Here is a 27,733-nt window from a genome sequence, read left to right on the forward strand (position 1 = left end):
ATGTCTTATAACTAAATCGCGTTACAGATGTATAATTTTTATACGCCCTTATGGCTCCCGGGTGCCATAAGGGCGTATAAAATTTTTTTTTGCATTTCTGCACATTTCGGACGAAAATACATCGATTCCCGAAAAAAAATTTTTTTATACGCCCTATGGCTCCCGGGACCCACCTCGGATGCCATAAGGGTGTATCAAAAAAATTTTTTTTCGGGAATCAACGTATTTTTGTATGAAACGTGCAGAAATGCAAAAAAAATTTTTTTTCCTAACTAAAAATTTTCTTGGACTTAAAAAAAAAAGAACAGAATTTTTATTATACGCCCTTATGGCATCCGAGGTGGGTTCCGGGAGCCATAAGGGCGTATAAATTTTTTTTTTGCATTTCCGTACATTTCGGACGATACTACGTTGATTCCCGAAAAAAATTTTTTTTTATACACCTTTATGGCTCCCGGGACCCACCTCGGATGCCATAAGGGCGTATAATAAAAATTCTGTTTTTTTTTAGGTCCAAAAAAAATTTTTATATGAGAAAAAATTTTTTTTGTATTTCTACACGTTTCATACAAAAATACGTCGATTACCAAAAAAAATTTTTTTTTATACGCCCTTATGGCATCCGAGATGGGTCCCGGGAGCCATAAGGGCGTATGAAATTTTTTTTTGCATTTCTGCACATTTCAGATGAAACTACGTTGATTCCCGAAAAAAAATTTTTTATACGCCCTTATGGCTTTTCACCGGGACTTTTTGCCGGTATACGCCCTTATGGCATCTGGAACGCGATATGTTCATTAATTTGTTTTACATTATCTATTTAATATTCCAGGAAATATCATTTTAATAAAATCATTATAATCATTTAAATAAAATTTAATGGGATTTAATTTTAAAGAAAGAAAGTAATTGCTTAGAAAAATTGTTTTTAAAATTTATAAAAAACTTTGATTACTTTTATAGAGAAAAAATTGTCATATAAAGATTAGAAAATTCATCAAATTTTTTTTTATAAATATAAATATTATATATCGAAATATGTGTTGAATTAAAAATGAATTTCAAAAAAATTTACTGAAATTTATATCATTTAATTTTGAACCAGGATCTTTTATTAAAAAATTGATTTTGAAAAAATAAAAAAAAAAAAATTTTCTTATTTTGGAAAATGACGAGTACTGCGACCTAGTTCAGGAAATTCTGAGTTCAACGAGCCCCCATAACGCCTATTAATTTACAGTGCTTCTTAATTAAAAGCGCATTAATATTTTATTAATCAATTAATCGATTAATCGACCTACCTCCGATCTGTTGTTGCGGGTACTCATTTTTTTCGTAATTTTTCAAGGATTACGAATTTCAAACTTATTTTATCTCAATAAATTCTCCAACAAAGATATTCGATAAAAATAGTCAAAAAAAATTTCTAAGAACGATATTTCTAATTAATATGCTGATTTCGTGGCAATGTTCTTACAATGTATATAATTACGCGGTAATTGAGGTGCGTATTGTGAAGAGAATGTTATCGAGATGTTGAATCTTGAAAATGAAGTCTCTAAAGACTCGTTAATATGACAAGCTCGGTCTGATCGACAGCCGATTATACGCAATCTGCATATACATCATTTAACGTTCATATATATTATATATTATATATACATAACATATTAATTTATATGTACCGATGCTTTTATTTTTCTTTCCGCGTTCCTGCTATACGTGCTTGACTTTGATTTGCATTTCGAATTACTGATCCTGTTATCTTTAAATAAAAACTTGATTTTTTTTTTTAGGAAAATGATTTATTTAAATACACATACATATACTTTTAAATAAAATAACTTAATAATTTTAAAATAAACAAATAAAAACGTAAGTTAAAAAATATCAGTGACAACAATTAATGAAAACGTGATAAGGAAAGTTGTTAACGAATATTGATAAACAGAGAAAGCACTGTTGTAGAATCCAGCTCCGTAGACTTGAAGACCGGCTGTTTCAATGCTCCGCTTGCAGTAGTCACCGTCTGAAATTAACATTCATAAATTAACTATTATTTCCATCTGTTATGTATCTTATATGTTGTTCTGTAACACTACGTGATGTACTATTAATTAATCGTTTCTTCTCATGGTATCGCGGGTGTCGTAAATCAAAAAGATTTGCAAATACGTAAAAGATAAACAAATGTTATGTGTAATCGCTGATCCCATGAAAATTAGTTCATTGTTATTATTGTTTCTACATACTGAATTACGTTCTTCGAGAGGAGATACACGCTATTATTTATTGTTTTGAATGAGAAAATTTTTTTATTTGTTTCAATATTTTTTATTTGTTCCTTATTTGTAGCCAAAATTCATTCTCAAGCGTATTAATGGCGATAAAACTTTTAAAATATTGAATTTAGGAATATTTTACTAGACCAAAGTTGGAGATAATTTAATTTCCTTTCTATTGGTGCGTTATTTAAAGCAATTCTTCCATTAGTTCTTTTACAATTATAAGTCTAATATAATAAAAATTTTTTAGCCATTATATCGGTCTTTTTTAAAAATGGCTGTAACTTTTAAACTATTGAATTTAGCGAGAATTTATAAGAGAAAATTTGTAGAGAATTAAATTTTCTTTCTAATAGTGCCTTAGTTGATGAATTTGTTTAACTAGTTTCTGTGAAGTCACAAAAATTACAATTATGATAATCAAAATTTTGTTTTTGATCATTTTACTGAAGAATTATCTTCTAAGAATTATAAATTTTAAAATATTGAATGCAGGAAAATTTTATAAGAGACAATATTTGTAAAGAGTTAAATTTTCTGACTAACAATACCATAAGTTATTTAATTTTCCCATACATAAACCTTATAATAGACCATTATGATTTTATCTTTAAATAATTCTAAAAACATTTTATGCATACACAGAAAAAAAGGTTTACTTGAGCCAAAAAAATATTTTTTTTTCCTAATAATTGTCTTGAGCAAAAAAAATTTTTTTTGACAAAAAGTTTCATTTATTCTAACAAAATTAATTCTCTTGATTTAAGAAATACACATCTTAATCCAAGAAAAATTATTTAAGTCAAAAAAATCTTGTTGTTTTGAGAAAATTCAGCCTCTTGCTCCAAAAAATTTAGTTCTTGATAAAAGTAAATTTTCTTGTCTTGAGAAAATTTCTCTCTTACTCCAAAAAATTAAATATAAAAATAGAAATAAATTTTCATTAATATTTTCATTGATTAACATGTCAAATGGCAAGATCAAATAATATTTCATCAATTTTTTTTATTCTATATGTATAATTATACGCTAAAATAATATAAAATGGGTATCAAATATTACACTGATAAAAGGATTTGTTTATAGTTAAAAATATTTGTTAATATTTAACAAATCATTTATTAGAGACCATTTTTTAGTCCTTAAAAAATATTTCTTAGTATTTAAAAAGATTTATTAATATTTAATAAATGAATATTAGATTTATTAAATACAAACAAATCATTTTAAATACTAAGAAATATTTGTTTAATACTAAAAAGTGGTCTCTAATAAATGATTTGTTAACTATTAACAAATCTTTTTTAATACAAATAAATCCTTCTATCAGTGTAAAGAGAAAAATTTTCTCAAGGTGAGAAAATTTTTTTCTCAGCTGAAGTAGGTGGCGCTGCTTCTTTAAAGTATCTAAAAATCTTGATCAAATATAAAAAAAGTTTGGAAAATCCAAAAGTGCACGCCTCATAACGCTCATTCATTTTTTAAGGAAAAATAAATTGTGTAACTGATAAAAAAAAAGAAAATTATAATTAAGTATAATTTCTTACAGAGTATTTTTTTTTTTTTAAATATCAGCGCCCTTTTTTCTTGTTATATGCGCACGCAGTCTAAAAAAATCTAGCTTTATCAAGTGGCGCCATAGTTTCACGTGACAAATAAGAAAAATTCGTTTGTCTTTGTACGGTTATATCGTAATAAATTTTAATAAAAATTAAATTTAAAAAAAAAAATACGTAAACTAGGCTACTGATATGAAATACGGACCCAGTTCATCGCATTCGTAAACTAATAAAAAAGGTCCGGTCTTGAAATATTAATTTGTTCGGGAGTAATCATTGGTACATCCAAAATGGGGTGACATCCGGACGTCCACGTAAAATTTTTTTCAAAACGTTTTTTTTTTTCAAAATAGCTACATGAAATGATTTTAGAAAGTAAAAGATGATTTAATTTAAGTGTTTTCTCCGTGTACATCTACTTATGTTATTGTATAAGTGTAATATGGTTGTGATAGAGACATTTAAAGATCACAAAATTGCTTGACCTTGACGAGTCGAGTATAAAGCACAACCTCACGCGCTTCGCGCTATGAGGCGTGCAATTTATTGTATCAAGTATTTATGATAATTTGAATTAAGAAAAAATTACTTCCACCAAGAATAGAATTTCTCGAAAAATTTTTATTTCGGCCAACACAACTTCGGTCTTCCTTCAGGCATTCGAACATTTTTTTAAGCCAAGAATTTTATTCACCAGTCAAGAAATTTTTCTTTCTGTGTAGATTTTCAACCTGACTTCTACATTTGTTATAACTTTTAAACTCTAAGAGACAGAATTCAATAAAAATCCATGGGAAGCTATAAAAAAAATCCATAAAAAGCTAGACAAAAAAGAACAACTTGAATCCAGCGTACTCTTATATAGACCGATGGAAGAGTAAATAAAAATTCTCAGTGGGTGTTTCGCGTTAAATATGTTACGTCGGAATAAATAAATAAATATATGTAAAGACTGAGTGTAGTGAGTTAAAGTGTGTCGTGAGAGCAAAACAAAGAGCAACCAGCCATGGAAATAAGAGCGACCTAAGACGTCGAACGTGTCTCACGATTCAACACACATACAAATGTACTTAACTATAAACAGCTACAGCTCAATACAGAAAAGACCAGATAAGACGCCTTGTGCACTGTTACATTACAGTATCTGTTTTTTTCTTGGTACTGAACCTAAAATCTTAATAGATGCAAGAAGCGGGAGGGTCGAAAGAATTTGTCGGTGTGTTAGATATCGGACGTATTAATATAATGTAATATGAATATATACTGAGAAAGAATATCAGGTATCAGGTTGCAGTATGAGTATGGGGTTTTGTACCCTACTACTTACAACTCTTACTGTACGGTTCACTGTACCAGTACATGTACTAGTGCAATGCCGTCTACCGTCTACTATACAGCAGTATAATGTTAATGTAAGAGGCTCCTTTCGCTCTCGTTACACCCATTTCGTAATAATACTCAATCCCACGGATTCGATATAATAGCGCCGGCATATCCCGGGATTCAGGATATTAAACCGATACAAATTATTGATAAACTTTTTCGTGTTTATAATTTCATTGTAAAATCACTAAGTTCTGACGGGTATCAAGCGATTTGGTTTATGTTTCTTTTTTTTTGCTATTAGATTGCTTGATTATGGTTGTTATATGTTTGTTAATTTGTTTTAGATTATCTATTTAATATTCCAGGAAATATCATTTTAATAAAATCATTTAATAAAATTTAATGAGATTTAATTTTAAAGAAATACAGTAATTGCTTAGAATTGTTTTTGAAATTTATAAGAAACTTTGATTATTTTTATAGAGAAAAAATTATCATATTAAGATTAGAAAATTCAATAAAATTTTTTTTTTAATTATATGTTGAATTAATAATTAATAAAATTTAATGGGATTTAATTTTGAAGAAATACAGCAACTGCTTAGAAAAATTGTTTTTAAAATTTATAAGAAACTTTGATTATTTTTATAGAGAAAAAATTGTGATAATATGATTAGAGAATTCATAAAATTTTTTTTTTAATTATATGTTGAATTAAAAATTAATTTTAAAAAAATTATTGAAATTATATCATTTAATTTGAACTTCATCTTTTAGTAAAAAATTGATTTTGAAAAAATAAAAAAAAAAAAATTTTCATATGGTTTATGTTTGGTTCATGTTTCATTTTTTTTGCTTTGAGATCGCTTGCTTATATGGATGTTATATGTTTGATAATTTGTTTTAGATTATCTATTCAATATTCCAGGAAATATGTTTAATAAAATTTAATGTGATTTAATTTTAAAGAAAGACAGTAATTGCTTAGAAAAATTGTTTTTGAAATTTATTAGAAACTTTTATTATTTTTATAGAGAAAAAATTCTCATATGAAGATTAGAAAATTCATAAAAATTTTTTTTTTTTAATTATATGTTGAATTAAAAATGAATTTCGAAAAAAATTATTAAAATATATATCATTTCATTTTAAACTTCAAGATCTTGTAGTAAAAAATTGATTTTGGAAAAATGAAAAAAAATATTTTCTTATTTTGAAAAATGAAGAGTACTGCGACCTAGAACAGGAAATTCCGAGTTCAACAAGTCCCCATAACGCCTATTAACTTACAGTGCTTCTCAATGAAAAGCGCATTAATATTTTATTAATCAATTAATCGATTAATCGACCTACCGCCGATCTGCAGCTGCGGGTACTCATTTTTTCCGTAATTTTTTAAAGATTACGAATTTCAAACTTATTTTATCTTAAAAAAATTTTCTAATAACAATATTCGACAAAAACACTCAAGAAAATTTTATAAAAATATTAAAAAGTTTGTAGAAAAAAATATTTTTGATTAGTGTGTCAATTTTGAGGTAATTTTCTTACAATTTATATAATTGAGGTGCGTATTGTGGCCAGAATGTTTTTTTTTTTTGTATGTTATGAGTTTCTCAAGTATTAGAGATTAGAAATTTAGAAATAAAAAATGGTAGCAAATCTGAGGCGTATGGAATCAAAGATCAGATGTTATTTAATATTATATTAATCTGGATATATTACAAGGAAATCCGTTAGAGATCAATGATCAATAACATAAAACGGCCAGACATAATAAACCGGAAGATGTTAAGTTTTTATCCTTTCATTATTATATTATATGTAGTGGAAAGTAATTTTATATACATTTTATATTAATATTTATGGGTTGAATGATGTGATAATAATAAATATATAAGGTAAAAGCCCCAATATATGATCATGTACCAGTATATGATCATATATTGGGGCTTTTACCTTAATAGTGTTATAATATATTAGTGGTTACCGTAAGACCAGCCGATGACTTCTCCGCTTCTGAGGTTTTCCGTTCTCAGCCAATCCTCCAGAGGCCTGAAGAATTCTCTGAGTGCGTCACCGTCCAATCTAAATTCACCGATCGCCTCTTGGAGTGTGTCCTGCCACGGTCTCGAGGATCCTTTCTCCATCAATCTTCTGCAAGTGAAAATCGGTCTATCTTATTTCATGTCAGATGTATTACTTCGAAGCATAAGTATCGCTCGTACTATTCTCGGGAGCTAGTCCGTACATATATGAGTCGCTCGAATTTTAAAATCCATCTACTTTCTAGTATATACTTGCTATACCTGCTAATTTTTATTTTTTTATGAATATAAAGTGACCGATGAGTCCTTATTTTCCGCGCGTAGTTTTAAGTATGCAAAGATTGTCATTTTAAGTTATGCCTGTAGATAAATTACTTTTTATTCACAAATGGTTTTGTGAAATTATTATTATAATTTGAAAAAAGTTTTTTTTTAAGAAATTTTCAGTCACTTTCCAATAGCATTAAATTTGGTGTGTTTAAAAAAATTCTCCAAATTGTAGCGAAAAAAAAAAATAAAAATAACCAGCAACCTGGCAGTCACTATGTGACTGCCGTGGTTTGTGAACTATAAATAAATAAAATTTTGCTTTATTAAATAATGACTTTTGTTAAATTGCACTATACTTTCTTAAATATTGACGTTTTTAAAGGTATAAGCTCATCCCGATGTTACACTCATCAAGAGCTTTCATTTGAGTACCCACATGCATTTTGACATATTTTTCATATATACATATATATATATATATATATATATATATATATATATATATATATATATAATACATATGAATATATGAAAAATTGATGTGGGTACTCAAATGAAAGGTCTTGATGAGTGTAACATCGGGATGAGCTTATATCATTAAAATTGTCAATAGTTCACAAAGTATTTGTTAAATTGCACTGTACTTTTTGAACTAATGACGTTGTTAAGAATATAAGCTCATCCTGATGTTACACTCATCAAGAGCTTTCATTTGAGTACCCACATGCATTTTCATATATTTTCCATATATATAAGTATATAAATATATAAACATATGAAATATATGAAAAATTGATGTGGGTACTTAAATGAAAGGTCTCGATGAGTGTAACATCGGGATGAGCTTATATCTTTAAGAATGTCAATAGTTCACAAGATACAAACTAATTTCTTAATTATGTTAAATTGCACTGTACTTTCTTAAATATTACAGTTTTTAAAGATATTAACTCATCCCGATGATACACTCATCAAGAGCTTTCATTTGAGTACCCACATGCATTTTGATATATTTTTCATATATACATAATACGTATATTAGGGTGTGCCAAAATGTAACTCCCGTGGAGAACCTTTTGAAATCGAAATTTTGAGTTCCGCTTTTAAAAGCAGCTGTGTTTAGGCATTTCCTAAGATATTTTGGAGTGAGACGATAAATTTGATTTTCATAGAATTTTTTAACAGGAGCTTAGTTTGGGCACTTCCGCTGAAAATTAAAAATTTGGCCAGAAGTGCCCAATTAAATCTCCTGCTAAAAAATTCTATGAAAATCAAATTTATCGTCTCACCCTAAAATATCTTAGAAAATGCCTAAATACAGCTGCTTTTAAAAGCGGAACTCAAAATTCCAATTTTAAAAGGTTCTCCACGGGAGTTACATTTTTGCACACCCTAATGTATATATATTATATATAATATATATATAAATATATGAAAAAGTGATGTGGGTACTCAAATGAAAGGTCTTGATGAGTGTAACATCGAGATGAGCTTATATCTTTAAAAATTTCAATAGTTCAAAAGATACGAGGTCATTTTTTAATTATGTATTCAGAGATAGAGCATTTTTGAATGCAGCCTAAATACTTATCATCATAAATTGACTATTGGTGAGAATGATATGAAACCATGAAAAGGCACAACTCTAGGCCAAGACTTTTCCAATGATACCAAATTTAACCATAAAAACCCATTTTATCATATAAGTACACTGGCCACAAAATTTTGCTTATTCTCTTAATAATATAATCACAGTATTTTTGGTAATATTATAGTTTAGTTTTATTCTTAAGCCGCTATAACTAGTAAAATATTGAATTTAGAAAAATTTCATAAGATATTAACGTAGTATAAAATTAAATTTTCTTTAAAGTAGTATTTTATTAAAAACAATTGTTCCAATAGTTCCTTCAAAATTACAAAAAATACAATTATCATGATCAAAATTTTTTTTTTTATTATTATATATGAGACTGTTTTTAAAATGACTATAACTTTTAAAAATTATTCTTAAAAAAATTTAAAAAGAGACCAAAGCTGTAGATAATAAAATTTCCTTTCAAATGACCACATTGCCCACTCGATTTCTTCTAGCAAATCACCGTCGCAAGACTTTCTTTACACATTAATTAAACGTAAATTAACACGATTTCCATTCAATTAATTAAAAAAAACCACTCAGTCTATTATTTAATAGATCTAGAGCTTAATTGCAAATAAATGTTTTTTCAATCAAGTCTTTATATATTTCAAATAAATATTGCATCCGCTATAAACAAACGCTCTAATCATAATATGATATAACAGGATGTAAATGTATAATAAATTAATCTCACATTTTATTAATATATATTAAGCTGCAGTTGATATAACATTTATATATACAAAGACTCTCGAAAAATAAACCAGTGTAAGTATTTGTTAAACAAATAATAATACCTTTGACGGTAAAAATATTGAATAATTTATAATGAACATTTATTATTTATTATTATTGTGTTAAGAGATTAAATAATAACAAGATGTAAGACGCAAGGTGCATGAAATGTGATGTAATAATTGAATATTGAGTGGATTGAGTGTTAAAAACTCCCGGAGAATTTATATACATACATAAAAGATTACTCTGAAAGGTCAAGTGTACGGTGGGTCACGTTATGCTAAGAATAATGCCTTCGGCTATAGATTAATCCTCAACTCAACATACCTAATACTTGATACCTGGTAAGGTAGAAAGTCTGATCTAGGAAACTTGCCAGCAAATGAGATAATGTTCGAGTGATGACTTTAAATAGATGTTATTTGATATCGCCTATCAATTAATGTCTAATTTCTCCGACAATTTAATATTAGTGACCATTAAGTTGTCTTATAAATTAATAAAGACGTTGCCTAGAATGTCTTATTTATATTTATTTGTTTAAATTACATTTCGTAAAACATTCAAATATTTATTTTCAATTTTATTGATATAAAATTTTATTTAATGGTAAGATTAATTCGTAAAAAAACTTTTTGGAGAGAATTTTATTTTTTATTAAAAAATTTATCAAAATAATTTTGAGCATTGTATTTTTTATTTTGGCAGTAATTTTGATAACTTTGGGAGTTATTAGATTGTTTATGGTGATATTTTAAAGGAAATTTATTCCTCTACAATTTTGGATTCTTAAATTTTTGTAAATTCTATGGTTTAGTAGTTACAGCTGCTTAAAAATAAGGTTACTATTTACAAGCGGGGTCAAACCCATTTTGGGCCTTAACTAGGTGAAAAATTAACATTTTCAAATTTTATTTTTGATTCTGCTTGTTTTTACGGCGGGTTTATGATAAAAAAATGTCGTGAAAGAAAAAAATAAAGATTTCGATAGCTTTTTTGCCTTCAAAAGTTGGAAAAAATTTTGGCTCTCATGTTTTTGCATAAAATTTCTATTTTATCTTTTTTTGATATATTTTATTTGAAAAGTATATCAAAAAACGAACAATTAAACAAAAGTTGAATATCACAATTTTCTAAAAAATTTATAAATTTTTTTGAAAATTTGTTAAAATTGGGATAATTCATTTTTTTTTAAATTCATTTTTTTATGTATTTAAAAAATTTATAAATTTTTTTAAAAATTTGTTAAAATTGTGATAATTGATTTTTTTTTTTTAAATTTATTTTTTTATGTAATTTTCAAAAAAAAAAAAAATATATCATTAAAATCAAACAGAAATTTCGTTCAAAAAAATGAAAATTAAAATGGTTGACACCACTTGTAAATATTTATCAAAAATAATACTAAAGTATGACCAAAAAAATTTTTAATGATCTTACTTTTATTTTTCGCGATAACTTGGGTATTTTTTTAAATAAAAAATCAAGTATGGTATTATTATAAATGAAATTTAATTTTTTACAACTTTGATTTCTTATAAAATTTTAATAAATCCAAAATTTTATATTGTAGCTACTTAAGGGTAAAACTAAAGTATAATGAAATAATAATGTAATGTAATATAGAGAACACAATACATTTTTTGTATAAATAGTTGCAAGAAAAATTTCTAAGCAAAAAAAAAATTCTTGATCAAAGAAAATAATTTTAATTTGATGATATAAAAAAATTTTCTGAGAACGTTCAGCAAATAAGGAACCAATAGCCGATAAATAAAACATAAAAGCACCGAGGAATGAATGGATTTGCTAACTGGATTGCTAAGTATTAACACCAGGAGTTTCTTAATCTTGTCTCGCGTCTAAAAATGTCGTGGGGTGTAATTACCAGAATAATGGTTGCACTGATCAATCCTGAGATCAATCGTACCCGTGAGAACAGTGATCGGCGAATGCCAAGCGGGTGAAAAAGTTTTACGGAATGTTTTTACCAAATCCCCGGTGCAATTAATCGATCTTATAATTTCCGGTATGGAGATGGAGAGTAACAGCGAAATCGGGACTTTCCTGTCTGCCTTGCCGTCTAATTTCGCAACTCGGTGTAACTACGGGACTCTGAACCATTGATTGCGTTACTAGCATCGCTGTAGTACACATATCGCCGTTTATGTTTATTCGTTACTTTTTTTATAAAAACAGTATAATTATTTTTTTATTCAAAACGACGTCAAGGATATTAGAAAGCCCATGTATATACGTTTTATCAATATCGATTGCTAAAAATCGGGTGTATTTTATTATTATTATTTTTATTTTTATTATTGCACGCCTCATAAGTGAAGCGGATGAGGTTATGCTCTACACTCACCTTACAAAAATCAAGCGATTTCTTGAACTAAAATTATCTCTATTTAATTTCTATCGCACTTGTACAACAATATTTACACATAAATGTCATGAAAAAACACTAATTTTTTTTTTAGTATTTTTATTTTAGTTTGTTTTTAGTATTTAAGTCTATTAAAGTTTCAACAATAGTAATAATAATAATTACACTCTTAAAAATAATTTATTCAGTCTTTTATTATAGAGATGCATTTTTTGACAACGCCTGGGCTCGAACCCTGCTCTTCCGTGTTATCAATACCACGCTTTTTTCTATGACCAGCGTTTCGCTTTAAATAATCCAAATGTACTTTAATATTGCATGCCTCATAAGCGAAGCAGATGAGGTTGTGCTCTACACTCGCCTTACAAAAATCCAGCGATTTCTTGAACTAAAATTGTCTCTATTTAATTTCTATCGCACTTGTAGAACAATATTTACACAGAAATGTAATGGAAAAACACTAGTTTCAACACTTATGACATTTTAAAAAGAAATTTTGCTTTTTAAATAAATAAAAAAAATGTTTAAAAAAATTATTCCGTGGACGTCCGGCTGTCAAATGTATGTATAAAAACTGGCGTGGTCACGATAACTGCCGAAAAACTTAACTGATCAAGTCTATTTATTTTTTATACGCTTCAGTATGATTTAAAACTAAGTCCGTTCGAAGATCACGGTCTAATTCAATGTAGTTTATTTATAATTAGCAATAAACTAAAAATCCACTAATCGTTTGTATATCTATATCTATGTAAATAAGGTTCGTTTACAATACATGCGCAGTACCTTTTCTTTTTCTGGGTGGACGACAATGGCGCGAAAGATTTAAAAGTATTTTTTGTATTTTATTTTAATCAATTTTATTATGTAAAATCAGATTATGAGGCGTGTAATTTTGGATTTTCCAAACTTTTTTTTTTATTTATTGGATGAATGAACAAATGAATGAATAGGAAATTAAAATCAGAATAAGTAGCAGCCAATACACATATTTTATATTGACAGACTTTTTTTTCGATCATCAATGTGATAGGCTTTCGCAATAGTACATAATAGTACTTTGTAACATAGAACCGTAACTGGCGAGAGTTTACCATAGTTGAGGATCGGATCGCTTACATACACTCACACACTCACATATGGACTTGATAATGTACTAAGTTTTAACTTTGTTAACTTAGGCTGTTGACTACAGGAAAACATGTGTGTATTTTGCAAGAGAGTGTGAGTGCCTGTGTATTTATAAGCTGGCAAGATTTGCGACCAAAGCATAGAATTTTAGTGATATCATGAATTTTCTTTCGCTTTAATGCACTGACGAGTAATCGGTCTGTTATGTACGATATGCACGGGAGTGTTATGTTTGCTGGATGGAAACTTTTTTTTTTACTTTAGGTTTCTTTTCCTCCAGATCAGCGAGAGTTGTTACGTCTTTTTTAAATATTAATATTTCATGTGTGCTATTAGCTATTACCCGGCGTAATAACTGTCATTTTTTCATTATTTTTATTATGTGAGACCAGACATTTTTCATTTTCTTTGTTATGTGAGGAGAATTTGTTTTTTACGGGCTACATAATCATTTTTTTCTTGTAATAATATTTAGTTTTTTTTTTTTTAATATTTATTTTTACAAGCTTTAGCCCACAACGCGATCAATATCTTTTACTTTAATAATCTTAATGCCATTAAATTGTTATATAATACATTTGTTAGACCAAAACTTGAGTATGCTTCGCTAGTATGGTCTCCTACTCAATCAGGACAGTCCACTAAGATTGAAAGAGTTCAAAGAAAGTTTTTAAAATTTTTAATTTGGAAAAAAACTGGACTTTATCCGGCTCGGGGAATTGCAGATCTCACGCTATGCAAAGAATGCGAATATCTTACTCTCGATGAAAGACGCATCTGTGCGGAATTCTCCTTTGCAACTAAATTATTTAACAACTTGGTGGATTGTCCTCAATTGCTAACACTGTTTAAATTTAAGATACCAGTCTTAGGTATGAGAAATCAAACTCCAATGTACATACCTATTGCTAAATCTAACTTATCACAGGCAGCGCCAATATATCGCATCTCTAATACAGTGAATCGCTTTTATCAATGGGAACCTGCACTTGATATGTTGAATTGTCCTAATGGCTATGTAACTGCGTTACTTGGCAAACTAGCAACTAAGTGGCGTTAAAGATGTGCAATTATGAATTAATAGTTAATAAGTAAGTTTTAATAGGTAATAATTAATAAGTAATAAGCAATAATTACTCAGCAATTTTTATGAGTGAAAATGAATGAAATCACTATGCTAGCTATAAGTCATCTTGTTATACATCAAAAATTTATTTTTCTTATGTACTAACAATTGTATTATTAACCCTGTTAATGGCCTAGGCTGTTGGGTTTGTTTATTGAAATAAAATAAAATAAAAATAAAAAATAAAATATACAAGATATTTTATATTATTATTAGAAGAGAAAAATTTTAAGTATTTAATTTTAGTTAAACTTTTCCGATAAAATAAAAATGAAGAATCTTGTATTATTTTTTGTCCCTTAAAAAAAGGAGAATTAAAAGAATTTTTTTTAGAAAAAAATAAAAAAATTTCGCCGTGAATTTTTTTACTTAGTAATTGTCTAATTTGTCTAATTTATCCGACAATTTAATATTAGTGACCATTAAGTTGTCTTATAAATTAATAAAGACGCTGCCTAGAATGTCTTATTTATATTTATTTGTTTAAATAACATTTTGTGAAACATCCAAATATTTATTTTCAATTATATTGATAAAAAAATTTTTTTAATGGTAAGATTAATTCGTAAAAGAAAATTTTTGGAAAGAATTTTATTTTTTATTAAAAAATTTATCAAAATAATTTTGAGCATTGTATTTTTTATTTTGGCAATAATTTTGATAACTTTGGGAGTTATTAGATTGTATATGGTGATATTTTAAAGAAAATTTAATCCTCTACAATTTTGGATTCTTAAATTTTTGTAAATTCAATGTTTTAGTAGTTACAGCTGCTTAAAAATAAGGTTATTATTTACAAGCGGGGTCAAACCCATTTTGAGCCTTAACTAGGTGAAAAATTAACATTTTCAAATTTTATTTTTGATTCTGCTTTTTTTTACGGCGCATTCATGATCAAAAATGTCGTGAAAGAGAAAAATGAAGATTTCGATAGCTTTTTTGCTTTCAAAAGTTGGAAAAAATTTTGGCTCTCATGTTTTTGCATAAAATTTCTATTTTATCTTTTTTTGATATATTTTTTTTTGAAAAGTATATAAAAAAACGAACAATTAAAAATAAAGTTGAATATCACAATTTTCTAAAAAATTTATTTGAAAATTTGTTAAAATTGTGATAATTATTAATGAATATCAAACTTTTTTTTTTTATTGTTCATTTTTTTATGTATTTTTCAAAAAAAAAATATCAATAAAATGAAATAGAAATTTCGTTCAAAAAAATGAAAATTATAACACGGAAAAAAAGAAAACAGGAATAATTACTGTATAAAATGTAAAATCGGTCCCGCCGTAATCAAAACTAGAAAAATTCCAGTTTGAAATAACATTTTTCTAAATTCAATTTTTGAATTTAATTTTCAGAGCTTTAAATGTAAATATTACATTCTACAATGTAATTCTTATAAAATCTGTAATAATTACAATCTGAAACTGTAATTTTTCCAGTTTTCATCACGACTACAACTATGTACGAAAATTTTTTAACCAGCCGATTTTTACCAAATTAGTCACTCTTAGTCTATCCGCTAGTGACTGGATGCTTGAAACCACGATCAGAAATTAACGACAACAAAAGTTGAGTCATTAAATATTTAGTACGGATAGTTAAACTCTTATCTCGAGTAGGATTATCCGGTGATTGCTGTCTAGTCGGTGTACGATGCACATATAAACTTCGGCTCCGGTCAATATAAAATCCAATAACAGAAGATAATGTCAGTACAACAACAAATGTAACTTGTAGTGTGTTTTTTTCTCTACAATGTTCCTACCGCATATTATAGCTTCGTATATAAATATATGAAAAGTATATGTATTTAAAACTGAAATATATGTATACAGAACGGCTCGTTGCATCACTTATGATCGTCTCGAGACAAATAAGGTTAACACGCTGTTTTTTATTATCAATTGAAATAGTACTAAAAAAATAATTTTTTAAATTTGCATTTATAATTATTAAACATGAATTTTTTTTTAATTATTAAAAATGTTCTTATGTTTATTAATTTCAGTGTCATTAAATTTTATATTTAATAATTTATTAAAGCTCATCCTAAAATATTAAATTTATAATTAAAAAAAAAATAATAATGAGAATTGTGTAATTTTTCGTACAATTATTGAAATAATAAAAAAAAGATTTGTATGACAGAAAAAAAATTTCTTAAATCAATAAATTAGTAGTTAATATCGATTTTTATTAATTAATCTATTTGCGACGAGAAAGTGACGATTCTGAGTAAAAGTGAAACGTCAGAATAAATTAATTAAGTATTATATATTTTCGTTACTCGCATTGACATTCATTTAGATGCAAATTTTGAAATTTAATTGATAAAACAACCTTATATTAGGACGAATAAAAATGTACATTTTTTTTATTGAATGTAAAGCTTACGATCAACGAAGAGATGTTACGATAAAATGGACGTTAATTACACAATGAAATGTATCATGCAGTGAAATAATTATTTTATATTAGCATAAATCGAGGATTTATATAAATATGTATGCACATTAATATATATGTTTATATTTAGTTTACCAAAGTTAATACGTTTCGATGTCGAGGACTTGCTAGTCGTTCTGGTTTCCTCTCACTTGCATTCTGTTTAACTGAGTTACGTGGTACATTTCACATTTATGTTATAATACGTCATTTGTGTCCTTACAACAGCCTTCTTTATATTCTTTCTATTACTATTATATGTATGTTTTATATTTATATATATCAACATCAGCATGTGTGTTTCTATTTTTATTATCATTTAAACGAGTTACACTTTCTTTCTAACAAAAAAAATTCATTTAGACGAGACTTTATTTCCGAATGAAATTTAACATTTAAAATTCTCAAAATTGAAATTTTTTTTAATAATTAAATTCTTAGGAATATTGGAAATATTAGAATTTAAAAAAAAAAGAAATTCTTTAGTTTCTAATTATACTTAAAAACTAAAACGAATATACTTTATACACGTTGAAGAAATAAGATGCAATCACGGCTCTTGTGTATTATGTAAATTTATTTCCCATAGAAAAACGAGGTGAGCGACTTGACTGCTTTTTTACGAAGGAACGTTTTTTTTTATTGTTTGCTGCATTTGTACTGACTATTTTCCCACCTCATTTCTTCATATTTATAACCATCAGTTATTTATTTTTAGCGATTATGATGATTATTATTATTATTTAATAATTATATTAGTAATATAATATTAATATTATATATTAATTATAATATCAATAAATTAATATTATTTAATTAAAGTTAATAATGATGAATAATAATAATAATAATAATAATAATAATAATAATAATAATAATAATAATAATAATCTACACCTAATCTTAAAATTTATTATTATTGGTAAATTTTATCAAAAAATGATTGATAAAATTATTATTATTATAATAATTATTATTTAATAATTATATTAATAATATATTATTAATATTGTATATTAATTAATATTATTTAATGAAACTTAATAATAATAATAATCTGCACTTCATTTTAAAATTTATTATTATTAATAAATTTCATCAAAAAATGATTAATAAAATTATTATTATTATTATTATTATTATTATTATTTAATCAAATTTAATAATAATAATAATAATAATAATAATATGCACTTAATCTTAAAATTTATTATTATTACTATTTTTATTATTATTGTTATTATTATTTATTTAATAATTATATTAATAATATAATATAAATATTATATATTAATTATAATATCAATAAATTAATGTTATTTAACAAAAGTTAATAATAATAATAATAATAATCTGCACTTAATTTTAAAATTTATTATTAAAAAATTTTATCAAAAAATGATTAATAAAATTATTATTATTATTATTATTTTAATAAAATTTATAGATCGTATTTAAAACAGATATACTTAAAAATTTATAATAACAACAAATAAAAAAAAAACTTACGCTAAAACACGTCCAGCCTGAGGACTTCTGTAAAAATCGCACTTATGAAGCGGTCGCCTAGGATCATTGGGTGACCGCTGGCCTGCGGCTTGGCATAGACCTCGATAAAGTTGAAACTGCAATACCCCAGCCACAAAGTTCCTGCAAAAAAAAACCAAACACAAAATAAATATTAACTATCAATATCGATTTAAAATTTAACTTCATTACATTTCAACAGCAAATAAAATTTATAATTCTCAATTCCTTAAATAAAACAACCCAAATTTGATAACACCTTACTCAATTCCAGTGAAAGCAATTATGTGAAAAGACATCATCACACTTTGAGTTAATTACATCGAATTATCGCATGATATATCCATATCCAGTTTGAGTGATCCTTAACAAGCATATCCTCACAAAATAAAAATTTCTCTTGGAACATCAAAATTTATGTAACCATTATTTAAAACTTAGCTCACTCAACAGTTAGCAATTAATATAAGTACTCTTTAATATCATATAATAAAATACAAGTAAAGTTACAGCATTAGGACGTAGGAGTGTCACCGCGAAATGGAATAATCGATAATAAAATATCCGCAATGACCAGTTTGTTGTCATGATTGTTGGCAGTATCAAAGTATAAATAATCCTTCGAACAATTCCTACCACATACAAAATGTGTTATTTTAACACACGTAAAAGTCTAAAAAAAAAAAGTAAACAACATCGCGGACCGTGGGGGTACGTCGTATTAGCGTCCGGGTGAATAAGTTGGGGGGCAGCAGTCCCGACTGGCCCTCCTCAACGAAGGCGAAAGTGTGCCGTGTATATAAGGCCCATAACTAGTGGCAATCAGCATCCAGTTCACTCCTGGACTCACCCGGACACATTAACTAAATCCAATATGAAGTATTTGGTACGTACACACTTACTCAGACACACACCAAACCTCAGACCTTATTCGTACAATTTCGTGAAGTGAATAGTAAAGTGCCCTAAAATAAGTTAATTAATAAAATATTTCGGTTAATGTTACAGTTAGTGTTGGGCCTTTTGGCGTCAGCGGCATTTGCCGAAGAAAAGAAAGTTGAGGAAAAGACATCAGCCGCCGAGGAAACCACCTCCAAGAAGAACGAAAAGCGTGGTATCCTGGGCTTGGGATACGGGTACGGTTACGACGTAGGTGGCTACGAAATCGGTGCCGGACACGGACACGATCACGGACACGGACACGAAGGGTTCCACCACCTGAACCACTTCGATTTCGACCACTTTGACGGATACGGTGGTGGATATCACGGTGAACATCATGTTAAGCACGTCACAGTGGTGAAAAACGTTCCGGTTCCGTACCCAGTTGAGAAACACGTTCCATACCCAGTGGAGAAGCACGTCCCTTACCCAGTTAAGGTTCCGGTTCCACAGCCCTACCCAGTTGAGAAACACGTCCCTTACCCGGTCAAGGTGTACGTCAAGGTTCCAGTTCACGTGCCCCAGCCCTACCCGGTTGAAAAGAAGATCCATGTTCCGGTGCACGTTCCAGTAGACAGACCTTACCCCGTCAAGGTCCTCGTTCCTCAACCTTACCCAGTAGAGAAACACATCCCCTACCCAGTAAAGGTTCCAGTTCCCCAACCTTACCCAGTTGAGAAGAAGATCCATGTTCCAGTGCATGTTCCAGTTCACGTTCCCCAACCTTACCCAGTTGAAAAGATCGTCCATGTTCCCTACAAGGTCCACGTTGACAGACCTTACCCAGTTCCAGTTCCCAAACCTTACCCAGTTCATGTTGAAAAGAAGGTACCTTATCCCGTTGACAGGCCAGTTCCTTACCCAGTTAAGGTTCCAGTCGACAGACCAGTTCCGTACCCGGTAGAGAAACACGTTCCTTACCCAGTTAAGGTCCCTGTTCCAGCGCCCTACCCGGTTGAGAAGCACATCCCCTACCCCGTTGAGAAACCTGTTCCTTACGCTGTTAAGGTTCCAGTCGACAGGCCCTACCCGGTCCACATTGAGAAGCACGTTCCAGTTCCGGTGGAGAAGCCTGTTCCTTACCCCGTTAAGGTTCCATACCCCGTTCCGGTTCATCATCACGAACATCATGATCATCATGAACATCATCAGATCCCAGAACATTATGGGTATGAAAATTATGAACACCACGGGGGATTCGAACATGATTATCACCACTAGAACGCCGAACCGGTTTATAATTTAATTATTATTATTATTTAATTAGGTTTTTGATAATTGGTTCGCGCGTTTTACAACGGTTACCTGAAAATAATATTTTATAATTTATATATATTAATGGTTTTTTTTTTTACAAGTATTTGTCAGTTACCAGCGACTTTTTTTATTGATAATATTAATATTATTGAGGATAAATTATAAATATTATTGTAATTATTTTGTAATGATAGTGAATAATATGAGATTGTTAAATAAGAAATTTTGAGTTTTATTTTTTAGTACTAAGGTTTTTTATTTATAATAATTAATTGTTGGAAAAAATGGTAAGTTATTTTAAGAATTAGATATATAAAAAAATATAAAATAAGAGTAATTTTTTTTTTAAATAATTTATAAATTAGTGGATCAATTAGCTCAAGAACTTGTACACGCTTTTTTGGTTGAAAAATTACATTAATTGCTACGAAAAAAATAAAAATCAATTAATTGAAAAATTTTTGAATAAATTGATTTTTTTTGCAATAATTTTGGTATTTTTTTTTTTATTTTTTATTTTTCTACACGGAAAAAACAAGATGACACTGGATATCATCCATGGATAGTAGCTAGTATAATCCAGATTACACTGAGTATAATCCAGATATCACTGAGTATAATCTGGGATGATATTCAGTGTCATCTTATTTTTTCGTGTACTGAAAAAAAAAAAAATTAAAAATTTTGGTATTTTTTTTTTGTTTTTTTAACTTTCTATTGAAAAAGATAAAAATTAAAAATTTATTCAGTTTGCAAACATTAAAATTCTCTTTACCGATTAATCTTTTGTTTGTTGACCTAGTAAATTGTAAACTGGCAGTACAAGTGAAATTGCTGGCACGTATTATTAAAAAACATGATTTGCTTACATATCCTACATTTCATCTATTGAATTTATTCATTTAAAGTAAAATTTGTAATTGATAAAAGAAATAAAAGTCCTGAAGAAAATATATAGATCCAAGAATGAGGATACACATTTTTAGCATAGATTAAAAAAATATAAAAAGTCTCGGTAGAGAAATTCTATTTTATTTATATGTTTTCGTTTTATTGGAGAGCGACTAAGTGTGAATTATGTAATGTCGTAATTCAAGCAAATGGATGCAATAAGACACATCGATAAACCGAGATGCGAAAGTAAGAGTTGTCTAGTCTGCGGTCAATAGGCAAATATTATTATTATTATGTATATATTTACTGGATGAAATTAATCGCATATATCGAGCTGTCAAAACAGTGACACAATATTTTTTTAAGGATGTTATTCAATAGATTTTAATTATCTTGCCGTTGGTTGATTAACTATTAACTCTTAACTCAGTGATTTATCATTCAGTTGACGTTAAGAAAATAATTATTTATTTAACTTTCTCAAAACATTAACACCGTGTGGAAATATTTTTTCATTAAAGCTCAAATAGTTTGCAAATCGCTAAATAAAAAATATTATTTAAAGTTTTGCAATAATCAAAGTATGACAACCGTGTGAAACTATTATTAAAATACTTGTATTAATAATTATTATTTTTGACGTGTTTCCATGGGTGGCTGTGCATCGTGTGACACTAGTTTAATGTGCAATAATAATAGTTATCCCTCGTAATTTCCACCCACAACGATAAGCCGTACCGTATTGCAAATTATTACAGCCTACGAGTGTGTGTCACTGTATCACTGTTTCTATTGAAAGGAAAATAAAAAAATAGGCCGGCGTACTTTCTCATGACATGGATATGCCCAAACAAAACAATAGATTTCACAATTTTTCACCTATAGCTTCTTGGTAAACAAACAAATAATCCATTATAAAATAATATAATAACATAATAATAATTAATCATAAATAATATCAATTTTACTGTTATTGTTCGGTGTTATATTATCATTATTCAATGTCGGATTACGTTTCTTCTTAGCGAGAGTAAAAAATTAAGTACGCTTGAAATTGAAAGTGAGAGGGACTTCTTTCGGTCGAGCTAAAGCGCCATTATTACGCGGTGGCGAGTTTCTGAACTTTTGGAGCTTATCGCGGCGAATAAAGCAGGCTTCTGTACTCAGAAGGAAGTCGGTAATCCTTAATATGAAGGATTAATTACAATTAATTGATTATTAATCGGTAGAAACTGTAGTAAGACGAATAACGCTCGTTATTTTTAGATCAAGAATTTGAGATACAAATTTTGGATTTTAAGTGTGCGTGAAAAAAATTTTCTATTGAATGATTAGATGGGAAGATATGACATATAAGGCTTGATAAGGCTCGATTTAAGCTTGATCATATCTAATTATATTTAAAAACAATCAATCCATTTTTTTTTTTAATTTATATAATTAAGGGAAAAAGAAAAATTGTTTCGGGCGGATTTATATGCTCAAAAGCATTTTTGAAGTTAAATTTAGTAAAATTAAAAAGATCTTGACCTTAATTTGTGCCTTTTGAGGGTATCATATCGCGTTACTAAAACCATAAGGGCGTATCTCAAAATATACGCCCTTATGGTTTTGGAGAACCATAAGGGCGTATAATAGTATTTTTCTTACCTAGATAATAAGAAATGTCTCAGATTACATGTAATTGTTGACCGAGGCGAAGCCGAGGTCGACAAACATGTGATCTGAGGCTTTCTTATTTCCTGCCCGTGGTGAGAAAACTATTTTTCTCCTCGACGGAGGCGGAAAGCGGCATTTTCATTTAGCGCAGCGGGCGGAAAATTGACGCTTTCCGCCCGGAGGGGAGAAAAAAAATTTTTTTTCTTCCAATCAATGTAAAAATTTTGTACATCAATGTTGAAAACATTAACATCTATGAAAAAAACGAGAAAAACATTTTTTTTTGTCATACGCCCTTATGGTTTTAAGAAAACATTTTTCTAAAACCATAAGGGCGTATCTTGTTTTTTCGGTTTATTATCAATTATAGGTCAGAGTAAGAAAAAAAATTACAAAAGTAATAGATATTATCACTCTACAACTTAATTTATATCAACAAATATTTATTGAAGTAAAAAAACGAATGAAAAATTAAGAAAAAATAAATTCATAACAACGTAAAAACAAGCAATATGTCTTCAAGTTAATAAGTTTAGCCTCAAAGTTTTTCTAAATTGATTTTTTTTTTACTTCAGATGTATTTACAATTAACAAAATAGTTTTGTAAGCCATTTAGAACTGTAATTTTAAAAAAGTCATTCAAAAAGAACTTTGTTCCTGAGAATGGCTATGATTCTTTAATACCAATATCTTGAAGCAAATTTGATGACCTAAATCATTTTTGTACATCAAGCACCGTCCGACAAAATATCATTGGTATTATCAAAGTTTAATTTTCAACCATGATCATAGTTTATGAATTTTTTTATTATTATCAAGTTATATTAAAAAAAAATTAAAAAATCTTTTTTTTTTTATAATCTTAGACACAGATGATCCTTACGATGGCATTGGATTAATACCTTGATGAATTTATTTTTTCTTAATTTTTTCATTTAAATAAATATTTGTTGACATAAATTAAGTTGTAAAGTGATAATTTCTATTACCTTCGTAGTTTTTTTCTTACTCTGACATATAATTGACAATAAACCGAAAAAACAAGATACGCCCTTATGGTTTTAGAAAAATGTTTTCTTAAAACCATAAGGGCGTATGACAAAAAAAATTTTTTTTTTCGTTTTTTTCATAGATGTTAATGTTTTCAACATTTTTACATTGATTGGAGCAAAAAAAATTTTTTTATACGCCCTTATGGTTCTGCGGAACCATAAGGGCGTATATTTTGAGATACATCCTTATGGTTTTAGTAACGCGATATGTTTAAATAAAATAAATTTTGTAATTGACATATCTTTATTTTAAAATCAATTTTTATAGTTAAATTTTATATAATTAGAAAAGTTTTGACGTAAATTTGCGTCTTTTACTATTAATGATTTTATATCACGCAGAAAAAAATTTTGTTAAGATAACGTAAAATATGTTGTGGTAAGAAATGAATTTATTAACATAGGGATAACAAATTATTAGTTAAAATAACAAAATTTAGGTTATAACAAGTTATTGATATATTATAACAACAAAACAGTTTCGTTACTATAGCAAAATCTTTAAGTTGATTCGACAAAATACTTTAGTTGGTATAACAAATTTTTTTGTTGAAACAGCAAAATTATTCTATTAAAATAATGAAAAGAATTTTTTGGAGTAACAAAGACAATTTGTTAAAGTAATAAAGTGAATACATGATTTAAAAATATGCTATAATCAGCTATAGCTGATTTGGAAAATATTTTAGCAACAAATTAGTTTTGTTATTGCTACAAAATCATTTTGTGACAGCAACTGATGGATTTGTTGCTGTAACTACACTCATTTGTTACCAGAACAAATGTTTTAGTTATCCCGTCTTTTGTTATTTCAACAAAATCATTTTATGCGTGTATATATAGCAATCCTGTTTATTTTTTAATAACTTAATTACTGACTCTAAAAAAAGCGTCATCGTTTTTTGCAATCCTCGGTACAATAAATTCAGAAGAGGATTACACGGAAAAAAAAATTTTCGCTCTGGAAGCTATCCAGTGGGTCGTAAACGTAGTATCGTGATGAGTACAAAATCATTTCATTATTTTTCTCAGCTTCGAATCCTGATTAATACGATTCAAGTGTATCGTGAATTTGTCAATAAGTATAGCAAGTGATTATTCCCAACCAAGTTCTTAATTAAATTACTCGTGAATGTTTATTGAGACGAATAAAAAATTATTTATTTATTGATTTAATGTATATTAACAGCATATTATTTTATAAATGACCATCATTTTTAAAGCAAAATTGTTACAAATATGAAATAAATTATTTATGGAATTTCTATATACGTAGGACTCGGAAGAATATTACACCAAGGAAACACTATCGTGACTAAAGAGATACAAACGTACGATGACCGGATCTATGTGCATCGTGATCATCGTGATACAGTGCATTGAACATATTTGCATATAAAGTGTAGTCTCATAAGTATCGTGATAATCATGATAGTGTTCAGTGATGAAAGCGATATTTTTTCTCCGTATATTTTTGTTATGTTGATTAAGATTAATTATGAGATTCGATCTCAAAGATACTGAAGATAAATATTAAGACCTCTTCAGACAATTCTATTTCTTTATGACTGTATTTAATTCAGGCACAATGCAAACGAATAATTAATAAAGCATATTAACCTGTAGATGATGTTTTAAATTAAAAAATTTATTAATGCTGAGGAAATTAAATTTCCCAAATAAAATTTCGTAATATGGCCTGATATATTGATTTATAATTTTGATATAGCTTGGCATAAAAATTAGCCTTATCATAGTTAATATGGTCAAATACGTCTATATACAGTACCGATGGAAAATTTTCGGACAACCTTCCTGTTTACTTTTTAATTTAAATATGATACATAAACAAATTAACTTGATCTATAAAGAAAATGCTATTTTATTTTACAAAGTGTGTCATTGACTTTCTTTTTGATTTATTTTACTTTTAATAATCGTTTTAATAAATTTTCATCTTGTCCGGAAATTTTCTGTCGGTAGTGTATAATTTTTTGATCAAAGAATGCTAAAAATTTCCGAGGAAGGGCACTGAATTATAAAATTGTTTCCTTACATTTTTAGGAGAGTCACTTTTTATTTTGATTTTATTTAACGGAGAAAATTTACCCTTAAGTGCCGATCCCATCTTTTTCTCGCGTCGCACTCACGGCAAGAAACGGTACTATCCTTGTTGCACTCGTGATGATAAAGCTAATTGTAGTTTTATGTTTTTCTCTTAAACAAAAGAGAATTTCTAAAAAAACGCTCTGCTATTAAATAGATAATTAAAATATCTATTGCGTAGCAGATCGTTTTTTTCGAAAAACTTCTTTGTTTAGAAGAGAAATGAAAAGCTGCAATCATAGGGACCGGCTTTTAATTTTATTTTCTGTGTGATTAAATCAACTCATATCAGAAAACTTTTTTCATGGGGTTACTTTCCTATTGAACGCACGATTTATATTATTAATAATGGGATAATTTAAAAATTTCCTAGTAAAAAAATTAGGAAAACGGTTGACCCTAAAGGCCATCCCTGCAACTTCCCGCTCATGTCATACTTAAGCGCACAAACCTACACTTATTACGATTTTGAGCTCTTCGAGCTCAAAAATATAATTTTCGTATCATTTTGAGCTCTCCGAGCTCAAAAATTTGCTAGAAGTTGAATAAAACACTATTTTTCGAATTTTTAAACCGCAATAACTTTTGAAAGAATGAACCGATTTTTTCGTGTTTGGTGGCATTTAACGCAGTTTTTAAAGCCTCATGAAGAACTTTTAAGTTTAAATTGATCGAACAAGGAATTTTAAAGTAATTCCCAAAAAACGATTTTTTCGATTTTTTTTCGTTAACGATAACTCACGAACGAATTAACCGATTTTGACCGGGCTAGCGGCAATCAACGTGTTTTTTTAATGTTAAGAGCTGATTAGTTTTTAGAATTGATCGGTCAAGCCATATAAAAGTTATTCCAAAAAAATCACATTTCAAAAAATTTTTTTTTGCAGTTTTTTTGAGATATCTCAAAATCTGCTGGTTCGAATCGATTCAAATTAAGCTCAAAATCTAAGTTTAGTCAAAAGTTTAGTTCAAAAGTTATGAGAGGTTTACATACGACCGTACACACACACACACACACACACACACACACACACACACACACATACAGACGTACGGACATCATCGCGGAAACATTCGGGGAGGCTTCCTAGGACCTCAAAACATCAACATCCGTTGAAAACTCAATTTTCGAAAAACGAGGTGAAACCAATAACTTCCCGATTTTTAAAAATTTTCAATTTTCTTAGCGGGAAGTTAAAAGTAAATTAAACGTTTAATCAATAGATTCTGTTCAATTTTTCCCAATTACCGTATTTATAATAAAATTCAGAAAACAAAGATCGTGTGTTTACTTTTAACTTTCGTGCTAGTACTTGAGAAAAGTGTATCTA

General features: G+C 28.0%; 2 protein-coding genes and 1 long non-coding RNA gene across 4 annotated transcripts in view; 2 read left to right on the forward strand and 1 right to left on the reverse strand.

Moving 5' to 3' along the window:
- Nucleotides 1-1,852: 1,852 nt before the first annotated feature.
- LOC123265901 (angiotensin-converting enzyme) overlaps nt 1,853-27,733 on the reverse strand; it is a 57,996-nt gene continuing 32,115 nt past the window's right edge. Inside the window, exons 11-13 of the mRNA XM_044729868.1 lie at nt 18,475-18,615; nt 7,161-7,327; nt 1,853-2,029 (exon numbers count right to left, since the gene is read on the reverse strand). Of these exons, the coding sequence (XP_044585803.1) occupies nt 1,881-2,029; nt 7,161-7,327; nt 18,475-18,615 (457 nt within the window). The 3' untranslated portion in view covers nt 1,853-1,880. The remainder of the gene's footprint in view (nt 2,030-7,160; nt 7,328-18,474; nt 18,616-27,733) is intronic.
- LOC123265928 lies at nt 3,775-26,943 on the forward strand. Of its 2 annotated transcripts, XR_006509700.1 has the most exons (4): nt 3,775-3,785; nt 6,428-6,435; nt 21,622-21,629; nt 26,776-26,943. It is a non-coding gene; the product is annotated as an uncharacterized LOC123265928 (long non-coding RNA). The 2 variants fall into 2 exon arrangements; XR_006509699.1 differs by lacking the exons at nt 3,775-3,785; nt 6,428-6,435; nt 21,622-21,629 and adding exons at nt 12,494-12,504; nt 13,481-13,485.
- Nucleotides 19,245-20,762, forward strand: LOC123265918 (proline-rich protein 4-like). Its single transcript, XM_044729902.1, has 2 exons — nt 19,245-19,378; nt 19,501-20,762. Exons 1-2 carry the CDS (start codon nt 19,367-19,369, stop codon nt 20,653-20,655), a joined length of 1,167 nt encoding a protein of 388 aa, XP_044585837.1. The 5' UTR covers nt 19,245-19,366; the 3' UTR covers nt 20,656-20,762.

This window comes from Cotesia glomerata, linkage group LG5 (assembly GCF_020080835.1).
Source record: "Cotesia glomerata isolate CgM1 linkage group LG5, MPM_Cglom_v2.3, whole genome shotgun sequence".
Taxonomy (NCBI): domain Eukaryota; kingdom Metazoa; phylum Arthropoda; class Insecta; order Hymenoptera; family Braconidae; genus Cotesia; species Cotesia glomerata.